Source organism: Onychomys torridus, chromosome 10 (assembly GCF_903995425.1).
Source record: "Onychomys torridus chromosome 10, mOncTor1.1, whole genome shotgun sequence".
Lineage (NCBI taxonomy): Eukaryota > Metazoa > Chordata > Mammalia > Rodentia > Cricetidae > Onychomys > Onychomys torridus.
The window spans coordinates 70,489,707-70,517,551 of NC_050452.1; the positions used below are offsets into that span (position 1 = coordinate 70,489,707).

At 54.6% G+C, this 27,845-nt stretch overlaps 1 protein-coding gene across 1 annotated transcript; it reads right to left on the minus strand.

The window, feature by feature from the left end:
- Positions 1 to 14,205: 14,205 nt before the first annotated feature.
- Positions 14,206 to 26,660, minus strand: Fgfrl1 (fibroblast growth factor receptor like 1). The gene is given in 8 exon segments (XM_036200537.1): positions 14,206 to 15,064; positions 15,066 to 15,337; positions 15,581 to 15,934; positions 16,014 to 16,298; positions 16,408 to 16,488; positions 17,550 to 17,822; positions 26,241 to 26,333; positions 26,525 to 26,660. Coding segments are annotated over 7 exon segments (1,605 nt in total). The 5' UTR covers positions 26,320 to 26,333; positions 26,525 to 26,660; the 3' UTR covers positions 14,206 to 14,803.
- Between the last annotated feature and the right edge of the window lie 1,185 nt (positions 26,661 to 27,845).

Genomic DNA, 27,845 nt, shown 5'->3' on the forward strand with positions numbered 1-27,845 from the left:
GAGTCTGAAGTTTCCCACAGTCAGAGTGTGAGGACTGATTAGGCCAACAGAAATGGGGTACAACTTCGATGGGGGGAAGCAGAGGCTCTTGGAGTTGCCTGACTAGGTGAGCTTCAACCCCAGATCAACACTATGTGAGGAGCATAAGGCTTTGGGTAGCTGTTCACATATCCACCACCATGGACAGTAGCTGCAGGTTCAGCATGATCAGGATGGGCATGAATTGGTGAACATCCATGAATAGGACTAGGTAAGTCCAAAGATTTCCTGAAAAACTGCTGATAAAATGGCTGGTTTGTGGGATAATGTCACCTCATTTTCTGAAAGCAATAGGTCATTTGTTGTTACATTTATTCAGAAAGCTTCCTCCAAAAGAGCTCCTCTGACCACACAGTATAGAACACAGTGTAACAGGATTCTCCTTCAAAGGGTGCCATCTGAGCAGAGCATACCAGTCTTGGTGTCATGTCAGCCCACAGAGCACACTAGGGCCTCAGAGCCTTGTGTCCAGCCAGCAACTCAAACTTTCCTCCCCACGACCCCAGCGCTGCCCCTATATCCGCTGCCTGAGGTGTATTCTCTATGATGTAGGGCACTGTGTGCCTCTCAGAGAAGGAGGAGGAAGGAATTTGGTAACTGGAGCTAGGGCCGTTTAGAAACCTCAGGAATCTCTTTTCAGGAAGTACCTCTTCTCCCACCATAGGAACACTGAGAAATATGACCTTGCACTCCTGTGAGCCTTCCCTGGCTCTTCCTGAACTGAGCATGGGAAAGGCCTAGACTCAGGGCCCTGATAGGTGAGGTGTTGGGGGATGTCCAGGGTCTGACAGTAATAGAAGGGTGCCCAAGGGGATTGCCAGACACCAGGAAGGGAAGGTCGAGGTTTGACCAAGCCTGACAGCCACTGGGGAGGACAGCAGAGGAGGTGACTTAGGGTGAGGGCTGGGAAGAACCAAAAGGCGTAGGGATAAGACTCAGGCACCTAGGTAGATTGTCTTCTCACCATCTCTACCTCTGCTCCTCCTGTATCCCCTCCCCATGGGCTCTGCTGTTTTGCCTAACTATAGCTCAGGCTCTGGGGCCAAGGGCTGGATGGGGTGGAGTGAGACAATACACTGATCACACAGGTTTGCATCATTCCATAACCCTCACCCCTTTGTGAGGGGCTGGGCTGGACAGGAGCCACCCCACCCTCCCCCCACGCTGACATGGGGGCAAGTAAAAGGCATGAGAACCCCGAATCCAGATCTGGGGGTGTCAGAGTTGGTGACCCAAAGGCACAACTATGTCTGGGTTTGGGCTCCAGAGTTAGGGAAATTGAAGCTTTGCCTTACGTACAGCCTGTAGGCCATCCCCCATGGCCTGTCTCTCCCAAGGAGGGTCCCTCCAGCTCCCGTTGCTGCACATGTGCTGACCCCACAGAACGTGGCCTGGAATGTTTTTATACCACCACTTACACTGGGACCCGAGGCCCTGTGGGAGCACCCTGCACACTGACTTTGTCCTGGCATCTAGTGTCCAGTGGTGTGCAAAGAGAGATGAACTCTGTTTGAGGATCACCCACTCTCAAAACAAGGAGGATGTGAAAAATACAACTGGCCCCAGACCAAGAGGCCATGTTTTTTGCTGCTTAGCTCTTTCTGGCCCTGGGAAATTTGGTCCTTACACCAGGTCCCAGGCTACAGGAAGGGAAGACACTGCAGTTCCCCTAGGGACTGGCTAAATGCTTCCAGTGAGGTGCATGTAGGAAGGCTGCTGCTGGCCTGGCCACAGACATGTCTCAGACCCGCTTCCTGCTGAGACGACCCTCCCATCCTGCTTAGTTTTAATGCTTCTGGTTTCTCTGTTTTTACATCTCAGACTGACACTTGGCAGAAAACTGATTCGCGGCAGGAGTTTTCTGAGCCAAGACCTCTGTGAGGACAGACTGGCTAATGATTTGAGTACACGGCCCTGGAGCACTAGAGAAGGCCCTTCTGTTAAAGTTTGTTTTTTCTGCAAAGTTGAGCTGTAGAATCCACCCAGGCCCTTCTTGTTGTCTGTGATTGGGGCAGCGGGAGCAGAGGTAGCCCTGGTGTGCATTTGCACACATTCACTGCAGGAAACATGAGAAGAGGCATCAAGTTCTCCTGTTGTGAAGAAGCACAAAAGCTTTGCCCACAGGAGGCCCTGTTCACACGACCCCTGGGGCTGATGATCCAAGAGGCCCCTTACTCTCTTCCCCCTGCCCACTCTCATACAGCAGAATCCCATACTCCGAGAATAGGGCAGGATACACTGTGACTTCTAGAATTCTCTGCATCACCACCTTTACCCATCTCGATCTCCTGCATGCTGGACTGGTTTTCCCTGAGTTGCCAGACATGAACTGAAGGGCCTGCTGGCCATCTGTCTGACCACAGGGTAGTAGGCAGGCTGGTTGGTTCTGAGCTACTCAAAAAGCCTTATTTGTGTGTATATCTGTGTGCATGTGTGTGTTTCTACATGCTCATTCATATGCAGGTACATATGTATGTGTGTGGGTGCACATATATGGATGTGCATGTGCACATGGAGGCCAAAGATGTCATTCCTTGGGTGCTATTGACTTTGGGGAGGGGGGAAAACAGTCTCTCACTGGCCTAGAATTCATCAATAGGCTAGGCTGCCTGGCCAGTGAGCCCCAGGGATCCCCTGCCTTCCCAACACTGGGATTACAAGCTCATGCTGCCATGCCCAGCTTCTTTCATGCAGGTGTTGAGGTCAAATTCATCTCTTTGTTCTTGCAGAGCATTTTACCACGTGCCACTCAAGAGACTCCTGCTACCTCAGCTCTGAGAGCTCTTAGCCTGTGGTCCTCCTTGGGTACCAGGACTTTTGAGTAGAAAGAGCATGACTCTGGTCCCTGGAGCTTCTAGATGTTTTGCGTGAGAGCAGAATGATCCTCCTATACACCTGAGGGTCCAGCCTACTCAGGTTCTAGGGCCTCCAGTTTACCCAGTGGGTCCTTTTGTAGCTTGACGTATCAACCATACTGCACCAAAGAGCATCCTCCACCTTCCAAAGAAAACAGGTGAGGGGCCAGGAGACTTGTGCTGGGTGGGTGGACACAAGCCCCGAGCCCTGGCAGAAGAGCGGCCTGGCTTGACATGTAAGTGCCTAGAGGCTCAAGAAGCCTCAGCCTAGCAGGAAGCTGTCTGGCTCACCCTTGGGATCCTCCTTGCTAAGGACACTAGGACAAACAGGGAGCTTGCCTTTTGTTACCCAGTGTAGCCCATTCGTGCATCCATGATTAAGTAAGTACTGGGCTCGTTTCTGACCCTGCACTGTAGAGTTGGTTCACATTGAGCACACTTATCCATGCAGGGGCTCACTAATGCATACACCCACTTATATACAGATTCATGTGCATGGACATCTGGCTACCAGGGCACACAGAATGGTGTCTGTGAGATTTGGGTCTGGTGAGGCTTACTTTGGAGGTGGACTCCTAAAGGGCGTCTCACCAGGTGGAACAGGCATTCTCCCGGGCAGGTCCAGCAGGACAGGCCATGTCTGCCTAGTGGTTCCTCACTGAGAAGCCAGTGCTGTGTCAACGGTTGCAGAGCGTAGAGCCGGCACTCGGGGGGCTGTTTTCCAGTGGAAACTGAAGCAACAGCACAGAGCACTTTGTGCTGATCCACCAAGAGACGCCTCCAACACCTGAGGCTGGTGACGCTTACGGGGGGGCCAGGATAAGCCAGCTTCTTCACCCAGACAGGGACACAGAGTTCATCTTAGAGCGGCAGGTGGGGTGCCTGCCAAGGAGAAGAAACTGAAGGCCCCTACTGAGACTGACACCAGGAGCAGGCTCGCTCCAAAGCAGAGGTATGCAACAGTGGAGTCTGCTGGTCCCAGCAGTGCTGCAACTTGGCAGGGATATGCTTTTGTCCTGCATCCACTCTCAGCTTCTGAGCTCTCCTGTGGGGGCAGAAGTCTGCATCCACCAGGCTGACAAACCTGTGGCTACTTGTCCTCCTGAAAGCAGCCACCCAACCTTGCCATCACTGGATAAATAAAGCTTAAGACAAAAGCTGTTGATTCTGCAGCCCTCCCCCAGCCAAACTTCTGGAAGACAGAAGGCCTATAGAAGACAGAAGGTGCTTGCCATGTTTGTGGAGGGAACTGAGTACATGGTGGCCCTTTGCATCCAGCAAAATATCGGAGGAACTCTTTGGATGGTGCACGGTGGGGTCAGGCTTTCTGCCTCCCAGCTTTCCCAGTTAAGCCCTATCCTGACCTAGGTCCCCTCATCTGAGCAATCAATGTTCATTTCAGAAACGTATGCTCCAAAGAATAGCGGTGATCCCCATCACAGTCAAAGGCTCGCAGAACCCATGGGCCCTACCCAGCTTGTGGTGCTGTTTCTGGATATAAACTGCAACCTTCAGGACTGACGTGCCCACCAGTCACTGGGAGCATAAGGTCTCTGAATCCCTAGAGTGACAGCCTTGGGAACTTTTCTCTTTCCGAGCCCAGCCATGCTTGGATGCTGTGGATGCAGCATCCACAAGTAATAACCTAGAGCCACCCAGCCAGCAAGCACCCAGTGTCCGCTATGGAATTACTGTGTGTATAGAGTCTTCTATAGGGGCTAGCAAGTAGGCTTGTGTTGGGAAGCTACCCAAGCCACTCAGTAGGATCTTTCTAGGAAGTTTTATGTCCTGCATGTAGCAAGACTGCATTCCCTGTCACATGCAGCCCTCTAGGAGATCCAGCTATTCTTCACAGCCTTGTCCAGCCCAGGAGCTATACATGGGTCCCTGGTGCCTGCCTTGAAGCTCTCATACAATGTGACATGTCCCTTTATCCTGACTGCAGCACCCTGAAGCTTCCCACTAGGCAGTGGCTGGATGAATGGCAGCCTTGGTGTCAGCCAGTCCTAGGCCTGTGTTCCTGGCCAACTGAGCCTTGTTCTGGCAAACTTCCTGAGTGAGCCTTGAGATTCTTGGGCAGAGGGCAGGCTAAGTCTCAATGGAAACACCAGAAGTAAACCCTACCTTAGTGACTTGCAGCTGATAAGCAGAATTCAGGCTTTGGGCTAGTGGTGTGTGGCATATTATAGGAATTCAGGGTGACCAGAGCTCCCAGGAATTTCTTCTCCATGTGCTGGCTACACCCAAAGTGGGATAGATAATGGCCAGGAAGATCCTGGCCATTTGGTGAACCAGGACAGGATCAGATATACTTGGGATACCACCAAAAGTAAAAGTGGACCCTTCTCCACATATCAGAGAACTACTGCCCTGTCCTACCCATAGACTGGGTATTTGCCTACAGTTGCTGGCACCACAGTCCAAGGCCACAGAACTGTGGGTGAGTCTGAGAGGACCCTGATGACTAATGATTGGCAGGATTAGCACATGTACATGCAAGTGCACAGACATGCCTGAGGGTTTAGGGTATTCAAGCCTGGGTACACTTTTCCTCTCTCCTGTGGATGGATATACAAGGCCCCAGATAATAGACACCACATTCCCTACTCCTAACCTAGACAACATGCTGGTTCAAAGGGTCCAACCCCTGTTCTAGTTCCTAGATGGCCAAGACAGACCTCACCAAGCAGATACCCCTAGTCACTGGCCACCCTCCTACTCCCTGGACAGGGCCCCACAGAGTCCAAGAGCTCTGCTCAAACCCATGTGGTGCAGTCTTGGGTGCAAGCACTCAGCCATACAGCTGAACCCAGAACTTCTGGGGAAGGTGATGACCTCCGGGCCTCAAGAGTAGCTTTTCAGGCCCCTCACATTTCTAGATGGGCTTCAGGCCCCAGGACCTTCCAGAGGGTCTATCACAAAAGTCCCCAGGGCTAGTGACATGAGAACTCTGTATTCTAGGTGATACCAGTCCCCTAGGGTTCCTGGGCCTTGATGGAGATCTGTGCCTGTCAGAATCAAAGGCAGGGGCAGCTGGACAGAGAGCTGAACCCAGGATATAAGCATGAAGCCATGACAAGTCTTCAGAGCTCTGCTTTCAGCCCTGAGCTAGCCAATCTGGAGTGTGCCACGAGACAGGAAATAGCGGGTGACATCTGGCTGTCTAGCTGTTGTCTGAGAACCTGCTGTCTGGGGGTGAGGGGTTTCAGTGGACAACCTTATGGCTATAGGGCCCAGGGCACCATTACGTGAATTCAGACTTGTCATTATCCTCCTGACCAGCCACATGTAGGTAGGGGGCTGTTGAGGAAGGAAATGTGACAGAGGGGACAACAGAGTTTCAGAATACATATACATATATACATGTCTGTATGTATATATGTATATGTATACACACACACACACACAGGCTCACATATGCACACTTCCATCAGTAGCTGTGGAGATGGGATTCTGGGGTGGGCCTGGGGCCAGATGCCTCATGCTACATCCAAGATTGGCTCTCCAGACTCAACTCCTCAGTGAGCACAGAGCAGTAGCCAGAATATGCCCTGTGGAAGCTTCACTCCAGTCCATGGGTAGGAGGTGGAAGTAGCAGGAGCAAAACCTTTCTAGACAGCTGAGTAGGGCACCTAATCCCATAGACCCTTAACTGGTTTCTACCAACTCTAACAAGACCCAAGGGCCATAGGGGCAAGAATGTGGAATGGCTGGCTGGGGGTCATAGTGAAAGGGATGTCTTCAACATGGAGGGCAGGTTTTAGGAGGACCCTGGCCATAGCACACATGGAACATGCAAAGCAGGACTCCAGATCATAAGCCCTGCAGATCCAGAAGACCAAGTCCCCATAAATGCCCCTGGGATGTGAGGGTGGGTTACAGGCTGATGAGGAGCTAGAACCATGTAGTTGGGACCCTTCCCCAGGGTTCCCAGTACAGGGCTCTTCAGGAGTGTCAGCCGGGGCCTGGGGAAAGAGACTTTGGTGGCACACCTGTCTCAGGCCACTGTCTTGCCCTTCCAGATTCTCTTCCATTTGTATGCATGTCCCAGAGACCTTGACGCTCCCTCAGGTTCTCCTGCCTCACAGGTATGCCAGCTAGGGCTGAGCTGCGCAGAGACATGGATGATGACTTGCCCCTCCCCAGAGCAGGGCCCTGCAGCTCCTAGGCAGGGCTGGGCTCTGGCCGCCAGGCCCAGGCAGGCTGGCGGGAACTGCTGGCTGCTTCTCCTCTCATTTCCTCTTGGCTGGAAGACTCGGCTGCCTTGGAAACAAAGGGTGGATTGTGCCTCCTTCAGGCCTGTATACTGGCCCTGGGCCTGAGAGGCTTCTCAGTATAGCCACGGGCTCTGCAGGGGCTTGTAGGTGACAACCCAATAGGGTTCCCCTGGACAATTCTTGTGGGCTCCAAGAACAGGGCTTTAGGAGACACCAGCCCCAGGCACCTCCAGAAATTCAAGACAGTGTCTGGGCTGCCGAGCTCTGCCTTTCCAGTGCCTATCCCTGTGCAACAACTTCCTGTCCCATCTATGCCAAGGACAACTAGCCCAGCCCCCCAAAACACTGGGACCCTCTATATCCTACAACCTTCCCCCAGCCCTTGTGCCCTGAATCAGGAACAAGAACCTCTGTTTGACCGCTCACAGGCAGACATCCCTGGCATGTGGATTTGGGAGTGCCCTGTGCTCAGTGTTGGCCTTGGGAGACTCTGGAGAGCCAAACAGGGCCTCCTCCCAGTGGGGCAGAGTACCCATGATACACAAATGCTCCCATCACCACACACCCAGTGTGGGTCTAGAATCCACGCTGCAGAGGCTTCCTCTTGCCCCAGTAGGGCTCCAGTCCAGTCACTGGCTGGGTAGAGAACAACTTGGGGTATATCTGATTTGAGGATAAGAATGGCTGCACAGAGCTTAGGGAAGGAGGCAGCAAAGCACTCCTTTGGGTAGCCAGAACTGTGTCCTAACACAGGCTATGGATATCTGAGACCAGATATATCCGGATACCCAGCCTCATACCAGGAAGCAGGAATACCAATGCCATAGCCAGAACCAGGCATATTCATCATGGTGGTAGGATCCTAGTTTGATGCTCACTCCTGACCTTTGGATGATCTAGGCTTCACCTGGGGGTCAATCTTGGAGTCACATTCCCACCACCCACACCCTGAGCACTGGTCCTCCTGTGGCTGCTCATGTTCTGCTTGTTGTTACATTGGCTCCAGCTACTTCTGTAAAAGACTTTCTGTACTCTGTGAGGCGGGTGCCGATGGTCTTGGAGAAACTCCAAAAGGAGTGATGGAGAATAGCTTTTTGAAGAAAGAGCAAAAAAATAGAAGAAAAAGCTGTAAGTGGACATGGAACTTCTCTTAAGCTGGTCTGTGTCCCCTCTGTGTATCCACCGCTGGCTCCTGCCAGCTTCTGTCATGTAAGAGTGCACTGACTTGGAATCTGGGTGGCTTCCTGGGGTCTCATAGTAGGCCTTCCGAGCCCCAGAGCACCTGGCCTGTACACTCTGGCAGGAGTGCTGGTTTGGACACTGGCAAATCCAGACTAATAATAATAATAATAATAATAATAATAATAATAATAATAATAATAATGGAGTTGTAGAGGCTATGCTCTCTGGCTTCAGAACAGCAAATTCCAGCTTCACAACTGGACATAGCCTCACTGAAGGGTCGGATACTGGACCCAGTGTGGCCCAAGTCCTTATGAAGGCTGGTAGCAATACCTCTAGCCTTAAGGAAGCCTGCCCAGCAGGATCACTGGATCCCCACTAAGGCCAGGTTGTCCCCTGGACATACAGCCCTCCACCCTTTGTCAAGAAAGTTGGAGGACCTTGGAAAGGAGAGGGCTAAGGGCTCCTTGGACTAGCGGCTAAGATAGATTGGAGAGGGGTAGGAGGGAGTAGAGAAATAGGAGCCTATGTCCCTAGAAGGATGAGTTCCTTAGCCAACAAGCCAGGCATTCTGCCTCTACCTCCCCAGTGTCAGTATGGGAGGTGAGGTAACCTAGGTTCAGAGACCTGCTTGGGAATTCCGCAATATGTTCCAGGTGGGCTAGGGTAGGCACATATTGCCTGCCTAGCAGCTCCTCTGGAAGCCAGGACTCCAGCTTTCCGTTCATGATCCTTTCACTGGCTGACACAGTCCCAAGATCTTTAGATCCTGGAGACAGATGAGCCTCGCAAAGTCTCCAGACCCAGTACAGCTGCTGATTTTCCTTCTGGGCCCTGTTAGCAGAAGCTCTACATGCTGAGTTTCTACAGGGAGGGAGAAATGCTTCTTCAACACAGAGATATCCGTGTTCCTGCATGGAATTCATTAGCTCCCATGCAGCTGAAGGGAGCTTCAGCCCAGCCAGAACCTGGCCCTGAAACTCAGACATCCCACTGCCTCTTCTGCCAGCTGTTGGCCGCTGTCACCACCTGACGGCCCAAGGCCAGATGCCTGACAGCTGTTGCAGCGAAGAGTGGGGGCCAGGGGACAGCTGCTTTGGGGCATGAGAGCCTCAGCTCCCCTCACTTACCTCTACTACTCGTACTTAAGGCTACTGCAGACCCAGGCTGAGAGCTCACTTCTGGATACTTGGCCTCCCTAGTCAGGGAAGCATGTGGATGTGGGTGGTCATCTTACCTTGCCCATTCAATGCTCACCCAGTGCTCACTTGGGCAAAATAAGGCAGCTGATGGGTCCATCTCTCAGCCTCTCCTGACCTGAGCAACAAGGGGAGGAGCTGCAGTGGAGGAGGGGGATCAGGGAGTCCTGCCTCTTATCTGGGACAGGGCTCTCAGTGCAGGTCAGAGTGCTCTCACCCAGAAGATCCTGGATGTCCCAGGGCTACAATTCTCAGGCTTCTGTGATAGCCACTGAGCCTAGTATAATGTGCTACCCCTGTCCACATCAGACAGACTCCATAGCTGAGATCTCTAAAGGAAACACCTTGCCTGAAGAAAACAGCTGGCTCACCCAAAAGAAAACAGGATCACCTGCCTATATCTCTCCCTGTACCCATCCTACATTCCTGGGCAGCCTGGGCCTTTGAGGCCCCTCTCCCATCCTGTAGGCATGGGAGAGGGCCAGGCAAGATCTACAAGGAGTGTGGTCTTTGGTGGAAGGATACGTAACACAATCCAGTATCCAAACCCAGCAGCACCGGGATTGCGGGCAGTCTGAAAGGATGACCCCAAGTCACAGGGTAGATTTGCCTGTGTGCACATTCAGGGTTATCCCACTGAGAACTGTCGACTCCTCTCTCAGCAGCCAAGGGCTTTGGGCCCTTTGCCTCACCCTTCTACTCCAAGTCCTACTGCACAAAGTAGGTTTGGAACCACGATCTTACTGGGAGGCAAGCCCTGAACATCAGAACCCTCTCAGGAAGAATAAAACAACTAACTGGCCAATTTCCCTGTCCCTGTCACGAGGGGGTAAGTAGTCTGGTGAGGACCCTCCTGTAGGCCTTCCGTTTACTTCAGACTCACCGGTCAGAACTGGCTCAGCCCTGATATCTGTAAGGGCTCAGGAGGAACCAGGACCCCACAGCTCCTAGTCTTCAAAGGCCCAGAACCGGGACCAGATCAGCATCCATTTCTGCTTCACAGACCCTGTCTCCAGCTCTATTGGAGCCCTCCCCCTCTTCAGATCAAAGGGGCTCCTGTGCAGGTTGGAGTCCCTCTCAGGGACCTCCCACTCTTTCTCTGGGGACCCTGACCACCAAGGATAGCTATCCTGCCAATGCTCACCACCGGGTACCTGGATGCTGGCTCAGGCAACGGAGAAATTAAATGATCAGCCAGGTACTTGGTCAGCCTCAGCCATGGCCTGAGGCAAGAACGCCTTGCACAGAAATCCCTCCTCAGAAAGAGACCTATGAGGCCATAATAGAAACTGTCAGCTCTGGGACTGACTATAGGGTGCTACAGAACACACCTGGGTCTTCCACCCAGCATCGCCGCGCGTACAAATCTCAGAAGGGTTCTGCCAAGCCCTCCTAGACTTGATAACCACAGCTCCTACCCTACAAAGCTGGACTAAGATTCTTTCTTATTATATTAGGGAATTCTACAAGAAGCATTTTGCATGGTATGCTACCATCAGCTGTGGGGGAAGTTGCTGTCATCGTCCGTGACCCCCCCACCCACTCCTGTCCCCCCCACCCACTCCTGCCCCCCCCCACACACACATGCACGCACGCACACACGCACACTGCAGCCCAGGTCACCACACTCTGTCCCTGAAGGCCATCCTGGCTACATAGGGCCCAGCCTTGTGATGTCTGAGAGATCAGGGCAGCTCTTGGGAGCCCTGTTTGGTGTCCTGGCCAAGTCTGTGCTGCGGAGGTATCTCTACCCCATGCCTCTCTTCTGTGTCACAGGTCCTCTGTGGCCATGTCCCAGTCCTGGAAACAAGACTCTGATCTCTAGCCAGGTCCTCTGACTGCAGGGTGGGGCAACCCATGTTCCTCTTCTCTGTACTACCAACCTACCCTGGGCATTAGCCCTAGCCCCTCCCTGCCCCCAGGGACAGCTGCAGGACAGCTCATGGACACCCTTTGAAGCTAGAGGAGGGAGGGGTGTCACACCCAAGGGTGTCAGAGTCTGGGCCAACCTTTCAAGTTTGCCGGCTTTCCCAATGAATCGCTTATCACTGCCTAGATGGGTCGGATGAAGGCTCAGGCGGGGCTCCTGCTGCATCCCCCACGCACCCACCACTCATCAAGCCTCAACCAGGACACTGAATCTCCTCCTACATGACTTCCAATCAGAAGCCACTATGCCTGGCCTGGCCTGGGGGTCACCCCAAGGACAGCAGTATCCCCTCCTGACCTCCAAGAAGGGAAAGCCTGGGACGTGCATTTGTCCCTATGAGGTGTTTCAGCAGGCAGGGGACAGCTATTTCAGGCCCCTCCTTTCTCCCTGGACCCACAGCCTCTCATCCTAGCAAGGATTTTGCCCTATTTTCAAGCAGCACACCACACTCAACACATGTCCGTTCCCTCTAGGCCTGAGCCGTAGAAGAAGTCTGGGCGACACAGGCTCTGGGAAGAGATGGCCATATACATGGGTAGGTAGGTGCCTCCTAGTAGTACAGCCAAAGTCTAAAGCATCATCTTTTGGCCACTGTCAGGCTACCCGCAGAGGCACAGAGGCCTTTTCTTCCTGCTCTTGTGGCACAGCAGACTCCTGGACACATGGGAAAGACAATGACTTCCTCTTTGAAAATGTTAAAGCAACTGGGGCATCAAGTGGGGTGACCAGCATGCACTTCTACAGGGACAAGCCAATTGTATCCACATGAGGTCTTGCCAGAGCTGAGATGGAGATGGAAACGGAACAGAAAGGCCTCAGGGCTGGGGACACGGGGTCGTAGCTACTGCATGTGAGCTGGGACAGCCACAGAGGTCTGAGGTAGACAAGGAGCTCTGAGCTCCAGGGTCATTATTTAGGGGTATTCAGGGACCCTGTTGGGGGCAGGGTGGATTGTCTTGTCCACCTTGGAACCCTTTTCCTAGCCTGTTACTTGACACCTGCTCTCCCCAGTCAGATCCTGCTTATGAGGCATCCAGGGTTAGAGGGTACTCACTCCTCATTGGTTGGCTCCTGACCTTAGGCCAAGGACAAGGGCTCAAGATCTGGGTCTCTTCCCCCTCAGGGTGCCGACTCTCTGCCTGCTCTCTGGAGCAGTGCATCTGTATGGCACAGATCGCCTACTGCCTGAGGGCTCTCCTCTTCCAAATCCCCCATACTTTAGACAAACCTGACCAAGTGCTGAGCCATCCTGTTTGGGGAACATCTGTTTATCACCAGCTGTGGACCTGGAGCCCCACTGTGCCTTGAACATGCATCTGGGCCTCCCCAGCATCTGGCAGCCAGAGATAGCCATCATTACCAGCCAGGACCACCCCAGTATGGCTACCCTAGGAGGTCAAAGGCTAGGACTTGTCCTATATGAGGGGGTCCTATAAGAAATGTCCAGAGTGCCGGGCGGTGGTGGCGCATGCCTTTAATCCCAGCACTCAGGAGGCAGAGCCAGGCGGATCTCTGTGAGTTCGAGGCCAGCCTGGTCTCCAAAGCGAGTTCCAGGAAAGGCCCAAAGCTACACAGAGAAACCTTGTCTCGAGAAAGAAAAAAAAAAAAAAAAAAATGTCCAAAGTAACTAACCCTACTCCTGAGGGGCCCACATGGAAGACACCCTGGTGAAACTAAGTAGCCACTTGTTATCTACAGATGCTAAGAAAGGTGACTACTCTCAGGGAGAAGCTTAGAACCATGGCAAGACCTCTGCACCAATACATTGCTGGATTATGCATGCAGAATTTTTGTGTGTGCATGCATGTGATACTAGACTGAATTGATTTCCCGCATATCGAACAGGCACTCTACTACTGAGATACATGCCCAGTCGTCTGTGCCTTAGGGAGCTCTGAAACTAGGACAGACGATATCCCAGCCTCCAAAATGGCTAGGTGAACAGGAGCCTCAGTTTCCCTGACTGAAAAGAACAGCTGCTACTGGGTGTGGTGGCGCACGCCTCTCTAATCCCAGCCCTCGAGAGGCAGAGACAGGTAGATCTTTGTGAGTTCGAAGCCAACCTGGTCTACAAAGCGAGTTCCAGGACAGCCGGAACTATTACATAGAGGAGAAACCCTGTATCAAAAAACAGACAAACAAACAAAAAACTAACAACAAAAACAACTGCCACACATATCACCACATGAGTACCTGGGAGGGCACTCAGCTGGAGTCCCAAGAACAGAGGTTACTGTGAGCTGGGCTTGGCCCTACCCCAGCTCTAAGCAGCTTCCCTGCTAAAGCCACATAAAATGGAACAACAAAAAGTAGGTTTCCCACTAAGGGCAGGGGCATGCACAGAACAGAGGCAACAGCACTCAGCCAGATGTGTAGAGCACCACTCTGAACAGACCCCAGAGTGGTGGGAACACACTTCCCACCACCAGTTGCAGCCACTCCTGGTAATACCATGAGGCTCAGAAATCCAAGGTCTCACAGAAGACAAAGCCTGGGAACCCCCAAGCCTGAGACCTAGGAAAGGCAAGGCAGGAGCTTCTCTAGACGGAAGACACACAGGCAACAGCATCAGCACATGTATACATGCAAGCTAACATATGTATGCACGTGCGCGCGCACACACACACACAAACACACACACACACACACACACACACACACACACACACACCAGTAAATATATTTAACTAGACACAAATAGAGCACATGTGTGTGCTCACTGGCAAATACAAACAGGCAAACCCCAGGTAAAAACACCAGAATGAAAAAAAAAAGAGGCACTTTCTTGTTTAACAAAATAAATTAAATATACGAGGCTTCAGCCCAAACTCTATATAAAATTACAGAGGCCAGGCAGCCATGGACAGTGAGGATACCCAATGTAACCACAAGGTCAGGCAGGTCCTAGGCCCCAGGGCAGGCCAGAGTTCCTGTGTCCCAGCCATTCTTACATCATTATTAATATTATTTTACTTCTTAAATATAAATATTGAGGCCCTTCTCTCTAGCAAGGGGAGGGTGGCTCAAACCTCCAGGCATGGTCACACTGCTCACCCACCTAGGTTGCTAGTAGACTCCTGGACACCCCACATACACAGAGGCAAAAGTAGCCACCAAGGCCAGGCAGGGACACAGGTGGTCAGAGGTGGGGGAGTGGCCATGACCAGTAAGACTTGAGGGAGGTTCCTTCAACTAGCCATTACTACATGTCACTGCAAAGTCACACAACAAATCCTCCTGAAGGCTTCTCAGTTGTGCGTGCACATGAGCACACATTTGCATTTGTAAATGTTTGTTTGTGGGTTTGGCTATCTGGGTGTATGTTCACCTGGCAGTACATACATCTATATGGCCAAATATATGAGTGCCTACCACAGGGCCCTAGGATATTCTTCCTCCGTTGCTTTCAATCCTCCCAACCTGTTGCCTTGGCCCCCATATTCCTACCTCAGGGCACAGTGCTTGGAGATTCGCTGCATTTAGCACTGAGAGTGGACATGCTGGTGCTGGTGAACCTTGCCCTCCGCATGAGAGAGTGTGTGTGCATGTGTGTGTGTGCGTGTGTGTGTGCACATCTGTGTACAGCTTGGGGTACAGCTTGGGGCCAGCAGTCGAGCCAGAGGCCAGGATGTGCTGGGGGGGGCATGGTGGATCCATGCTCCTCACACACGCCCACAGCTAACGAGGACAGGTCTTTGTCCCCACTACGGTCTCGGGATGCCCCTGGCTGGGGACGATGCCCAGGCACAGGGAGCGTAGATGCAGGGGCACATGGCTTCTTCTTGGCCTGGCAAAGCCAGAGCAGCACAGTGCCAAGGATGAAGACAGCACCAGCTGGGATACCGATCACCACAGGCCATGGCAGGCTTGTGGTCGAGGATGAAGGAGCCACTGGAGGCCCTGGAGGTTTGGGGTCTGCAAGAGAGATCAAGGAAAAAGAGTAGGGAAGGGGATGTCAGTACACTAATGAGACAACCACCCCAAGTGTGAACAACATGGATAGCACACCTGGACTCCCCATGAGGCAAGGAAGGCCCACAAGAATGGGGAAAGGGGTAGGGGGCCCCCACCTACCAGTTGGACATTGGAGTCCCCCAGGACAGCCCAAACCAATGGTAGGGACTGAGAGGGAGCAGGGAGTGGGCAGCCCACACACACCTGGTAATACAGTGAGGAAGGCACTACGAAAACTGTAGCCCATGGTGTTTGCACCCAGGCAGATGTACATGCCAGCGTCATCCTGGCGGGCCCGAGAGATGAGCAGCTTGTTGAGGTAGGAGCCATCAGGCCGTGACCACACATCACCCGTGGGCAATACCACAAACTTCTGGCCACCCACATCAATAGTGGAGTTGTGGCGGCCCTCAGAGCCATACTCCACCCGCTTCAGCCACTGGATCACAGGCTTCACGTCACTGCGAACCTTGCACTGGAAGGATGTTGTCCCACCAAAGTCCACGGTTGTGTTCACGGGGTGTGTCCCTGTGAGCACAGGCTTGGAGCGGGTCCGCTCTATGGCAGGGACAAACGAGCATGTCAGCAGAGTTCTAGTCACCACAGGCCCTTGTCCTACCCCAGACCCGCCACTCACGGATTACATCCACTTTGTAGGTGGCATTGATGGCACCGGCCCGGTTGGAGACACGGCATGTGTACTTGCCACTGTCTTCAGGCCTCAGGTTCTTCAAGCTCAGTGTCCACTTCTTCTTCCTAGGCTCACTGGCCTCCGGCCGTGTCAAGGTCTGGTCATCCTTCATCCACACGATGTCTGGCCGTGGGTGCCCACTGGCCACACACTTGAGCCGCACAGAGCTGCCTACAGGCCGTGCGATCACTCGGCGCCTCATCTTGGAGGGCTGCGTGAAGCGAGGCCGCGCTGTGGAGCAGGGCGGCGCCAAGGTCAGTGAGGGAGGGTAGGTGAGGATGCCAGGAGGATGGTCACTGCCCTATTCCCAACACACAGAGTCTCCCTACCCCATACATACCCCACTGCTGGCTGGCTGGGTCCTCCTGGCCCCCAGAAGAGCCACCTGGCCCAGGGCTCTCCTTCCCTGGATTGACATCATCTGTAGAGAAACATGTCATAAGGAGGCCAGGTGAGGGGTCCAGGGGAGCTGCTGACCAGTGCCCAGCATGGCCTGGCTGACACAGCCCTAGAACCCAAGCAAAGGCCATGGACACACCCACATGTCAGGACTCAGGGACAGCTGGGCAGTGGCTGCCTGCCAGCCCCCTCCCTGGGTGCAGGTGACCCTGACAGACATGGTGGGACTGGAGAGCCGCCCCCCACCCTGGCTCCGGGGGGTCTGCAAGGCCCGGGAGGAGGGGGCCAGGCCCAGCCAGCAGCTGCAGTAACCCTAGCCCACATCAAGGGGCCGAATGCTTGGTGCAGAGACATGGCTTACATACCGCCTGGTCATCATCCTTTTTGAAAGGATGGGGGTAGGGAGGGTGGACAGCCGCGATATTCCCATTCCAAACCCTGAGAAGGCCTTGGGGCCTGTACTGGGCAGTGATGAGGGGGCAGGGTGTGATAAGGAATGTCCCCTTGCTGCCTTATCACAGCCGCCTCTTCCACCCCATTGGACACCAAGGACCGGGCCATCCCAGGCCACTACCTTAGACCTATACTACAGAGCCCAGCAAAGAAGGTGGGCCATGCCTGCTACCAATGTGTAGAGGGTGTGTCACCAAAGACACCTGCCCATTCCCTACCGACTGGGCACCAGGGACAGAAGAGAACAGAGGCCATTCACTTCTTGCGGCCCCTCTGAACTCTGAAATCTGAGCCTCAAAGTTATGGCTGCCAAGGCCTGCTTGCCCTGCCAAGTCCTCACCCCACTCCGCCCTACCCCACCCAGCAGCTCTTCTGTGGAACCAGTGTGGAGTCCCCACACACACTCCCCACACTCTATCCATTTCTACCACCTATAAGGAGAGGCCTAAGGCTGGCCTGGTGACGGGGCCTCGGCTGTGAATGGGGACAGGGCCTCCTGGATCCTGTCTATGTGTAGGTGGATTTGGTGCAGGCTGAACAACGGTGGAAGAATCCAGGTGTGTCTGCTGTACGCCTTGTGCCCAGTCAACACTGGCCCCACCATAACCTCTGACTCACGAACCAACTGACCCATAATGATGAGAGTGTAGTTGACGCTGAGGCTGCCAAAGCCGTTGGTGGCCTTGCACACATAAACACCCGCATCCTCGGCCTCCACCTCCTTCACCTTCAGCCCCTGGGGCAGCACACGGAAGCGACTCCAGCCACTGTGGATGGTGCGGCCATCTTTGGTCCACATGGTCAGCGGTGGTGGGTCCCCCTCCACCGGGCACTGTAGCCGAACAGTGCGGCCTAGGCGGGCCACCTGCCGTGGGACCACCTTGTCTGCCATTCTTGGGGGTCCTGCAGAAGTTAAAGGGCTTGGTTGGGGAAACACATGAGGGGAGCAAAGGTTTGACACAGATGCTGGGAACCCAACCTGGACCCCACTAAGGAAGTCTGTCTGGTATGGCAGAGTAGGCCCCAAACATGAACCCTACATCCCAACCACAGCAGTCATGTCCCACTGTGTCAGTCCCGAGCACCTTGCTGTGCATCACCATAGCAGGCAGCCTCCCTGAGAAGTTAGATGGAGAGGCCCGAGGGGTCAGGACACAGCCTAAGTCAATAACACTTCTAAAAATTCAAACCAAGAAAACAGAGCCATCCCTTTGTCTCACCAGAGAGAACTACATGTTCCCTGGTCAGAAAGGATGGGACCACAGGAACAGGACAGCAGGATGGGCTTTCGGCTAGTCTTTTTCTGCACACACAGCCTCATAGGACAGCTTACATTCTTGCTGCACATAGTGCAGGGGACAGCCACCTTACACCTGTTTCAGACAGAAATGGGTCGGCAGGAGCAACCACCCAGGATAAGTAGCCAGATGTGCATCTGCCAGCACTCACTGCCATACATGCCCATCAATGAGGGACAGATGTGCATGTACCCACCTATGAACTGGTTGTCCTACTTGTGCGCTCAGTATCTGAGTTCATGGACAGAACCTGCTCTGGGGTGTCAGCCAGCCCCAGGAGCCCTGGCCTGCCAAGTGGCTGCACCTCCCAGGTACAAAATCCCAAGGCCATGGGGTCAGAGGGCAAGTGCCCAGAGGGTCAGAGCTTAAGGGCTGCCTGGGGTACACACGGTGAGCAAGGGCTGGGCACAGGTACTCGGTACCTTACCTGGATTCCATTCAGGGAACCTGCTCCATAAAGAAGAACCCACTGGGTCCTGTCCATGTGGGTGATAGCCCCTAGGTCACACCTGGGAGGTAGTCTGGCCTTAAGAGATAGCCCCCCAACAGGATGTTCACAGGAGGGTCCCTTAGCAGAGGCTCAAGTCCCACAAGTCAAGACCACCATCCCAGAAAAGGCCAATTCCTGGGACCCACAACTCCAGCCATCAGAAACATACTTCCAACCTCACCAGCCCACACCAAGAATCCTTTTCCTCAGCCCCAACCATCCAGGTATCTCTGGATTGGAGTGCGGGGACGGGCGTGTGACTGGGTGTAGCAGGCAGAAAGTGACCACCGAGCTGGGAGGGTGAGGACAGAGTACACAGAGCCTGCAGGTGTCAGGAAGGTGTAGGGCTGAAGGGAAAAGTGCTCTCATGAGGGAGGGTGAGCTGGTGGGAACTGCATCAGCGACTGTCCCAGGGTCACCTCTGAGTAAAGAAAGGCATCCGCGGTCCCCTAGCCCACCCACATGTCACATTTCTAATCTGTCAGTGAGCGGCACCTACCCAGCACATCAACCACTTCTATTGAGGATGGTCCTGGGAAAAGAAAGCAAGGTCAGCTGAGCACAATGGTGTCAATCTTGGTGGTGATCCGGCACAGGGCCTGGGGGCACAGGAGTGTTTTCTAATCAGCTGGTACTTCCTCAGCATGCAATTACCCCAGCTATGTGGCTACCTTCAGCCAAGTGTGCTTCTGTGGGCGTTTACAGACTCCCAGGGGCTGCTTTCCAACGTCCTATGGTACATCTACCTTTAGGGCCCACCCTGAAGTACTAAGGTGGGCTCTAAGGAGGAGGAGGAATAGTCAGCCCAAGGGGGGTGGGCAGCTCTCCCAGTGAAACTCCAGGGGTATCACTCCTGCTCAATGAGGCATGGAGCTCTGGAGGAATGGGTCCTGTCGCACTTCTATCCACACTGCACAAACCCTTTCCCATTTTTCTGAGACCCTCTTCTCCAAGCCCCATCTCCCCTTATACTCAGTTCCCCTCGTCTCTGCCCTAGGCCTGAAGCTGCTGCCAACGGAGATCACAACATCAACCCTCTTCCTCACCTTTCTTCCTGGCTCTCTCTGCAAAGGGAAAGAGCAGAGGTGGGAACAGGGCTGTCAGCCCACCTCTCCCTTCATCTGTTCTGCCCACAGACCACCTAAGGAAGCAGAGTAATGCAAGTTTTATTGTCTCAAGGTTTTCCTCCTGCATCCAGCTTACAGTGTTAGAGCCTCCGGAGCCCTCAGCACATGAACCTCCTGAGATCCCTATACCTTCATAGGTCCCAGCCCCATTCCCAAGCAAACTCTGCCCACCATCTGTCACTGTCTGAAATCTCACCGTTCACAGTGCCTCTCACACTTCAGGTCAATGAGAAACTGGTCAAAGCCCTGCCTGGCCTCATGGTCCCAATCAACCTGGTATCTGGGGCCTCCCAGACAGACTCATATATGCAAGCATATACACATACATTCAGTTGCTGGAGGTGTTTGGAGGGCATACCTGGGGAATGCCCAATGGCCAGACTAATCTATCACCCTACACCACATAGGAAGACCTCCAGAAAAAAACAGCCACACTGTGCCTACAGGAAGTACTGTCCCTCCTGGCCTCAGACAGAGGAAGCAAAGATTAGAAGATGGGGCGCTCAGAGGCAGGAGGCCTGCCATGACCACTGCTGAGGGATAGGGCTTAAGTGATCACCAGATGGCCGGAAGCTTGGTCCTTGGGGCCTGCCTGCACATACTGCTGGGGGACAGGCTGGCAACAGGCTGGCTGGAGGAGCCAGCCTTATCCTAAAGCAAACAGTGCCCTGCTAGCCCTGCCCCCACCTGGGTTCCACTATACCCCACTGTGGGGTTGGGCCTCTAGGCTTGTTACAGAGACCCACATAAGGACCCTGTCCTCAGGAGAAGGCCCAGCCCCTAGAATTCTGGGAATCTGGGCCATGATATAGCCACGTTGGATCTATATTTAACTCAGGAAACACAGCCCCTTTGTTCTACCTGGACAGCCGTCTACCCTACTTAGCCAGTGAGGAAACTAAGGACTTGAAGCTCAACAGCAATGGAGGCATCACCTCCCCAAACTCTGCCTTAGGACTGCTGCAGGGGGTCAGTTCTGGGCAGAGGCTGGGCCTAATGGCTGGGCCTGAACTTCCAACAGGGCTTGTCCGGCCATCTCATCCAGGCTGGTTCCTTCAGAAACCCGGAGGATCTGACAAAGCCTAACACAGCCTGGATCCTGATGGCTGGAGGTAGGTGAACACAGATAAACTGAAGGTGGATTTGTCCTTGCTCCTCTGATAGGTAAAATGGAAACCAAATATTGGGGTCATGGGATCTGTTCACAACCTGAAGACCCCAGGCCAAGGAGGAAGGTATATCAGCTTTTGGTCTCTCCATAACTTCTACAGCCAAGTCAGCAATGTCCATACCTCTGAAAAACCTATACAGCCCCAGCCAGGTCAAACTAAACATTAATACAAGAGGGGACAGCACGGAGACCTTCTGAAGGAGGCACAGTCTGTGTAGAAGTTCTTTGCCTGAAGGATGTGGTGGTCAGTGTCAGGTCTAGATGGCAGGCTAGGGACTCAAGGGGGAAATGAACAGGTACTGCTGAAAGCTGGCGCTCCAGGCCTGTTGACCTGACCTCCTCTCCTCAAAGGGCTAGTATAGGCACCAACTATCAACTGACCCTGGACAAAGTAAAAGTGTGACACGTGAGAACCACCTGGACAGCTCAGGCCTAGCTTGGCCCTGGTGAGTCCTGCATGGCCCTAGGAATTTCTGATCTGAAAGGAATTCTCTGGCCAGGCAGTGAGCTTGGCTATGGGGTTGGGTCAGCTAGCTCAGAGTGAATCTCTTCCTGGAGATGCAAAGTGGTTGAGCTGAAGACTCAGAGGATGGTATGATGAGCCTCAACCACAAAGGAAAGGAATAGGCTCACCTAGCCCTCTAGACACTCTGCTCCAAGAGCCTGGAGGGCTACAGTAAGAGCCAACCCACGTGGGGCCCCAAGGCACCTGTCCAGTGATGATGGGCCTACCGAGTAATGAGCTTCCTATGACTGGTATGGCACACCCCCACCAAGGCACTGCTCTGGCCCCTGGCTATGAGGGCATATATCCCACAATACAGCTGGAGCCCCAGGACAGGGACAGGTAAGAAATCCAGAGACAGTCCTCTAGGGCCAGCACATACTAGGAGGCCAAAGCCCAGGAAATAGAAGAGATGCCCCTCAAGAGAAAGAGCACAGGTGACAGTCACAAAGTCCAGCTGCCCATTAGGTGTTCAGGGCCAGGTTCTGTCTTGTCTTGAGGCTAAGATCCTTGAAGGTATATAACTGCATGGAGACACACACACACACACACACACACACACACACACACACACACACACCATGCATGCACATTCATGGCCACACACAGGCTGTGTTTTGAGAGGAGTAGGGCTTAGAAAACTGAGGGCACCCAAGGGCCAGACCCATAGGCTCTGCAGTAAGATTGGCAAGACCCAGGTAGATGGCTATCCTAGAAACCAGGCCATCTAGGCACCCCAAAAGACATCATGTTCCAACAAGCTAGTTAGTGGAGCTAGCTTGCCCGTTGCCCAGCACTGGCAATTAGGCAAGCCAGCAGGATGTGGGGAAGAGGGTTCTCTGGAGGCTTGGCCCCCTAGGTCTGCACATCTTTCTGGAATACCTCAGCTGCCACATCTGTACATTGCTAGCTCCTAGACACTCTCTGACCCACCAAGACCACATATGGTAGCATGGGTATCATTAGTTAAGGCCACCACCCTACAGGAACCACATATACACCATCCAGAGAAGGTGAATGCCTCAGGATCCACTAATGGGGACTCACCTAGACACCCAGCCCCTGACCCTCTTCTTACAAACATTAGTTTGGTGGGCAATAGTCTAGCTTCAAGTCAGGGCAACCAGAGGGCTCCCATCCCTAAACAAGGCCTGACTCTGATCCCGGAAGCCCCTGATACCTCAAAAACTGTCAATAAGTCTATTCCCAGAACCCAAAGCTCCTGAGGCAGAGGTCAGGTGTTAAGGCAGTGTGCCACCTAGCCCCTACAAAGCCCGAAGGGTTGTTGGGACGGCCTAAACCAAATAGTCCAGGCAAACCCATCCAAAAGCCCACAGCACTGACAAAGAGGTTTCTTCGGGTCAGAACTGAGGGTGTCGAGGGCTCCCCAGGGGTCCCAGTTGCCTGCAGCGGTATGTGGCACAGAGCCTCGGCCCAAATCACACTGCTACCACCAGATGCTAAAAGGCAGGCTGCAAGGAGTATGGGGCAGCTCAGTAGAAGGCTCTGGCCTCGTGGCCCTGGACAAGAAACCCAAGTTCCCTGAGGGGCACCCTGGACTGTCGTCAAGGGCTGGAACCTTCCCCTGCTGTCCAGCCCCACACCTGAGTCAGAAAAGCAACTGACTCTCTCCCTGCTGAAGGCACCACCAAATAGCTCTCCAGGCCCTTGGCAGCCCATACACATCTCTCAGGAAATAAACTCTCGGTGGAAAGAAAGAGGGGTTGTACTTCCTACTCAAGGAGAAGCTTTCTTTGAACAGCTGCCCAATGGCATACACCTTCTGTCTACCTCTCTTAGGCCTATCTAGCCCATACTCCCCATGAGCCTACTCTGTACCCCAGCCTGAGGTTCTAGCTCCCACCCCACCCCATCCCACTCCCAGCAACCCCCTGATCTCCTCCTTGAGATATAGGCAGGAGTACTGGTCAGAAGAACAGGTAGCAGGCAGAGGAGAGTGTCAATGAAGCATGGGAAGGAGGGCTTAGACGCACCTTAACCCCTATGTATTCTGGAGTCACCACATTAAGACAAAATGAGAGAGAAGAGGCCACCATGAGCCACGCATCAGGCCCTAGCTATACAGAGGGCAGGTGGCCAGTAGGGGGAGCAGGGCTTGTTGGGCCATAGCCAACTGCCCCCGGCACTACCAGCAAAGACTGAGCCAGGGCCAGGAAAGGCAGAGAGACTAGAGGCCTCTGCTAGGGAAAAACCAACATTTCCCTAGTAGGGGCCACAGTAGAGGGCAGGCGCAGTGAAAGGCAACTCTGAGAGCCCAGAGGCCCATTGATCCTGCACAAAGGATAAAGGAGCCTGTGGTTGGTATTTCCAGGCCTAGCTAAAGGCGACTTTGTTCACAGCTCCCTCCCCACCCCCAGGGGGACAGTGATTTATTTTCCCTTCCAGGAATAGGGCCCCAGATGTGAATGGGGGGCTGGCCCACATCCCTACCTCACAGGGGCTAGGCCTGGCTCCCGAACATGCACCTCACTCCAGCCACACTCTGATCAGCCACAGCCTGTGAAAAACAGAGGCCTCCTACAGCCTGGTTGAAAGTCAGGGTCAGCCTCCACACAAATGGCCAGCCATCATCTCCTAAGCACCACACACCCTTCTTCTCCACACCACAGTGCCTGCTGCACTGGACAGCTGTGACAGGCACTCTAACTGTTGATCAAAGCCCAACTCACTCCAAACACAAGGCTGGGTCCCAAAGACAGGAGAGAAACCCGTGCTGGCTGCTCAGAGACTGGTCCTGGAGCCATCCTTATAAACGCTCAGAGGTGGCATTTCTCAGAAGGCCCTACACTGCAGACTCATCTTTGAGAATGGTATTCTGTTCTGAAACTTACATTCTCGCTGTGAGAAATCCAACAGAGTAAACCAAAACTTATCTTTCTCCAAGTTTGGGGGGGGGGGGAATATCTTATGGCAAAATGACCAACGTTGTGAAACTTTGGGCAAAGGGGAACTTTTAAAATATGATCTGAATCTAGAGATGTACGGATTCCAATAACTGTGACACCCCAGGGAAATGGCTTTCAAAACAGCCCAAACTCTACATGCAGTTCTCTGGCTCAACTTAAGATCAAAATTGGGCCTACTCACGGAAGAACCACTAGAGAAGGAATGCATTTGGAATAACTTTGCCCCTCCAGTCCAGACTGTGCCTGAAGGAAGAAGTCAGCATAATTCAGGAAACGCCATTCTTCCACTCCAACCCCAGGGCCCTTGCCCTTGGAAGGCAGCTCTTTCCAACTCCCTAGAGCTGGCCAGAGGCCTCACTAGCACAGCCAGGGCTAGATATAAGGCTCAGTCCAAAGGCTGTCGCCAAGGGAGACAAAGGCAGAAGTGGTGGCCCTCTAGAGCCATCAGCAAAAAGGTAGGGTGCTGCTTGCCCACGGCCACCCATCAATCAGCCTTAAGGTCCCACCCAGTGATCATGGCAGAGCAGAGGCCTTCGGAGTCTCCCTGGCTGAGCAGCCAAAGAAGAGGCAGGTGCAGGAATGGGAGTTATCCAAACAGATAAAAGAGCAATCAAAGCCTGGACCACCGGTTGGGGGGTGGGGGGGCAGGAAGACACAACTCACTCAGCATGGCCCAAGCGCCTACATGCCCAAGACTCGGTCCAGCCCAGCTGTGCCTGGACAGCCCCCACCCTCTAGCCTGCCAGTCCCCAAGCAGAAGGGGGGGTTACAGTGGCATAAGGCCCACCTGGGCCGCCGCCTACGTTGCCCAACACCAAACGTGGCCATATAAGGCCAGATCGGGCTCAGTGCGCCCGCGTTGGTGTCGGGGGGAGGAGATGCGAAGCCTCAGAGGACTGGTGGACAGAGCAGGGACAATCCTGAATGGTCAACACACCCAAAGGGCCCGCCTGGCCATGAGTCCTGCCTAACCATAGGGGAGGCCAGCACCATGTCCCGTGACACTGGAACACGATGGGCAAAAATCCACGGGCATGTATCACTCATCAGCTATGGATGCCCTTTACCAGGGCTGGGTCTAGGACAGAGCTCTCCACAGAAGAGCTGTATCCAAGCTGTAGTGTGGTGTACGCTGCAGCAAAGTGGTGTGTGGCCCTGAGGTCCAGTATCTTCAAGTGTCCTCCTCAGAGACCAACCCTCACTGCTCAGTGATGCCCCGTGCTCTGGGGGGCCCCTTCCCTCAGCCTCTACACTATGCTACCTGTAATAGATAAGCAAGCCAAGGGTCCAGAGCTGGGTCAGCTGAGAGGCTGGATCAGGGTGAGCTCCAATCACCAAAATGTCACCAACATTCTCTATATTCAGCTAGCCACCGTGTGAGTCTCTAAAGGTTCCCAGGGCCCTAATCCGGTTTTCTGTGGCCACTGAGTCTACTCCCCAAGAATCTATGGGGTGACCACCTGCCCTCCACCTTAAAGTATGTGTGTGTAAGATTACGTGCGTATCCTGAAGGGGACCTAGACAAGATCACCTTTGGCCAACAAGTTAAGTCATTCCGGGGCCCTGTAGGTGAGGTGTCAGTCAAGGAGGGTGAGTTGGGGGTACCAGATAGTGAGCCATGTAACCCCATGAGTGAGATGCCGGTAGGACTTCGGGTTAAGGATCAGGAGTGGGGGCCCGCTGCGATGGGGCAGACAAGAAGGGGAGGAGTGTGCCAGGAGGGCACTGTGGCAGGGTTCAGGGCTGGCGGGAAAGGGGCGGCGCTGCTGAGGCCAGAGCGCCAGACTGGGCGCCAGGACTCACCTCGCGCCGCCTCAGCCGACGGGAGGACCCCCAGTAGCAACGGGGGCAGCAGCAGCAGCAGCGCCGGGCTCCGCGTCATCTCGCCGGTCGAACCTGGAGTAGGGACGCGGTCACCGGGAGCTGGAGTGGACGCGGCTCGCGGCCCAGGGCTCAAGCAAGCAAGACCCCGGTCGCGTCCGCAGAGCCAGGGTCCAGCCCCCCTTGGCGCTGAGCTCCAGGCAAAGGAAGCGCGGCGCGTAGACGCTGAGCGTATCAAAGGCAGACAAAGGGTTTACACTAATTACCAGCCGCCCCCGCCGCCCCCTCTCCAAACACCGTCTGGATTCCTGGCGCTTGTAACTCCGGCCCTGCCCGCGGGACACACAACACCGAGCGGCCCCGCAGATAATCGCCTGCGCCATTAGCGGACAAATTTGCGCTGGGGGGGCCCACGTGGGGCGCGGGCGGGGGCGGGGCGCTGGGCAGGGCCGCGGGCTCCACAGGCGAAGCTCCGGCGCGAGCCCGGCCCCCCAGTCCGCACAGCGATCGCGGCCCTGCCCTTCGCGCCCCGCACTCCGACCCACTCCAGCCCTCCCTCCAGGGGTCGCGGACGTACGGGCCGGCTCACCTCGACGGGGATCGGCGCGCGGTGCGCGGCAGGCAGCAGGGTCAGGGCCGGGCCCGCGAGAAGAGCGCTGCGGTCATCGCTGCCCGGGGCGCCGCATCCCGCCCCCCGCGCCCCCGGGCCCGGCCTGGGCGGGGCGGCGCTACCTGGGCGCTGGCGGCTGGGGCCGGGCTGGGGCGCGGGGCGCGCTGTCCACGCGGATAAACGGCGGGGCTAGGCGCGGGCCGGGGCGAGGGGCGGCAGGGCGAGGGGCCCGGGGCGCCGCGCCTCGAGGCGTCCTTCCCTGCGGGGCTTTGTCAACTCTCCCGGAGCGAGCGCGGAGCAGCTGTGAGCTCCGCCCCGCACAACTTCCGGCCAATCTGCGAGTCCAGTCCTCCCCGTGCCCCGCCCCTCCCCGAAACTTTGCTCCAATCCACGCGCGTGCCAGCCAGGCTCGCAGCTTAACCCTCGCCGTGCTTCTGCCCTTCACACCAGCGGCTCCCCGGAGCGCGCCTAGTCGGATCGGCCTCACCCGGGTCCCTGGGTGCTCTGGGAACGCGCCGCCTCGCTAGCCTCGGGGTCAGCTGATGGCCGCGGAGCCTGCTCCATACCCTCACCGGCAAGCAGGCTGCCCTCTGAGTTCCCCTGGCTCCTAGAGCTGGCCGCTACTGCCCTGGCTCTAGCCTGGTAGCCCAGGAGGAAGAGAAGTGGTCAGCCCAGAACACGACTAGGCTTGAAATCTGCGACCCTGGGAGCTTTTATGAGTGGAGAAGGTCGCTGGGCTGCTCTGGTTCGAGGCAGAGGCGGGTCTCCACTGCTGGAGTCCAAAGAAACCTGACGTGAGCATCTAGCTTTATATAGTGTCCTTAGGAGGGCAGATAGGATCCTATGGCTTCTCTGCACCTCACTTGCTTTGTGATGTTAATCACAAGACGTGGACAATCAACACACCCTTTTGTCTTTGCTACTTGGCAGGTGGGTTGCTGCCCCCATCAAACAGAAAAGACTGGTGAGTTAGTTAC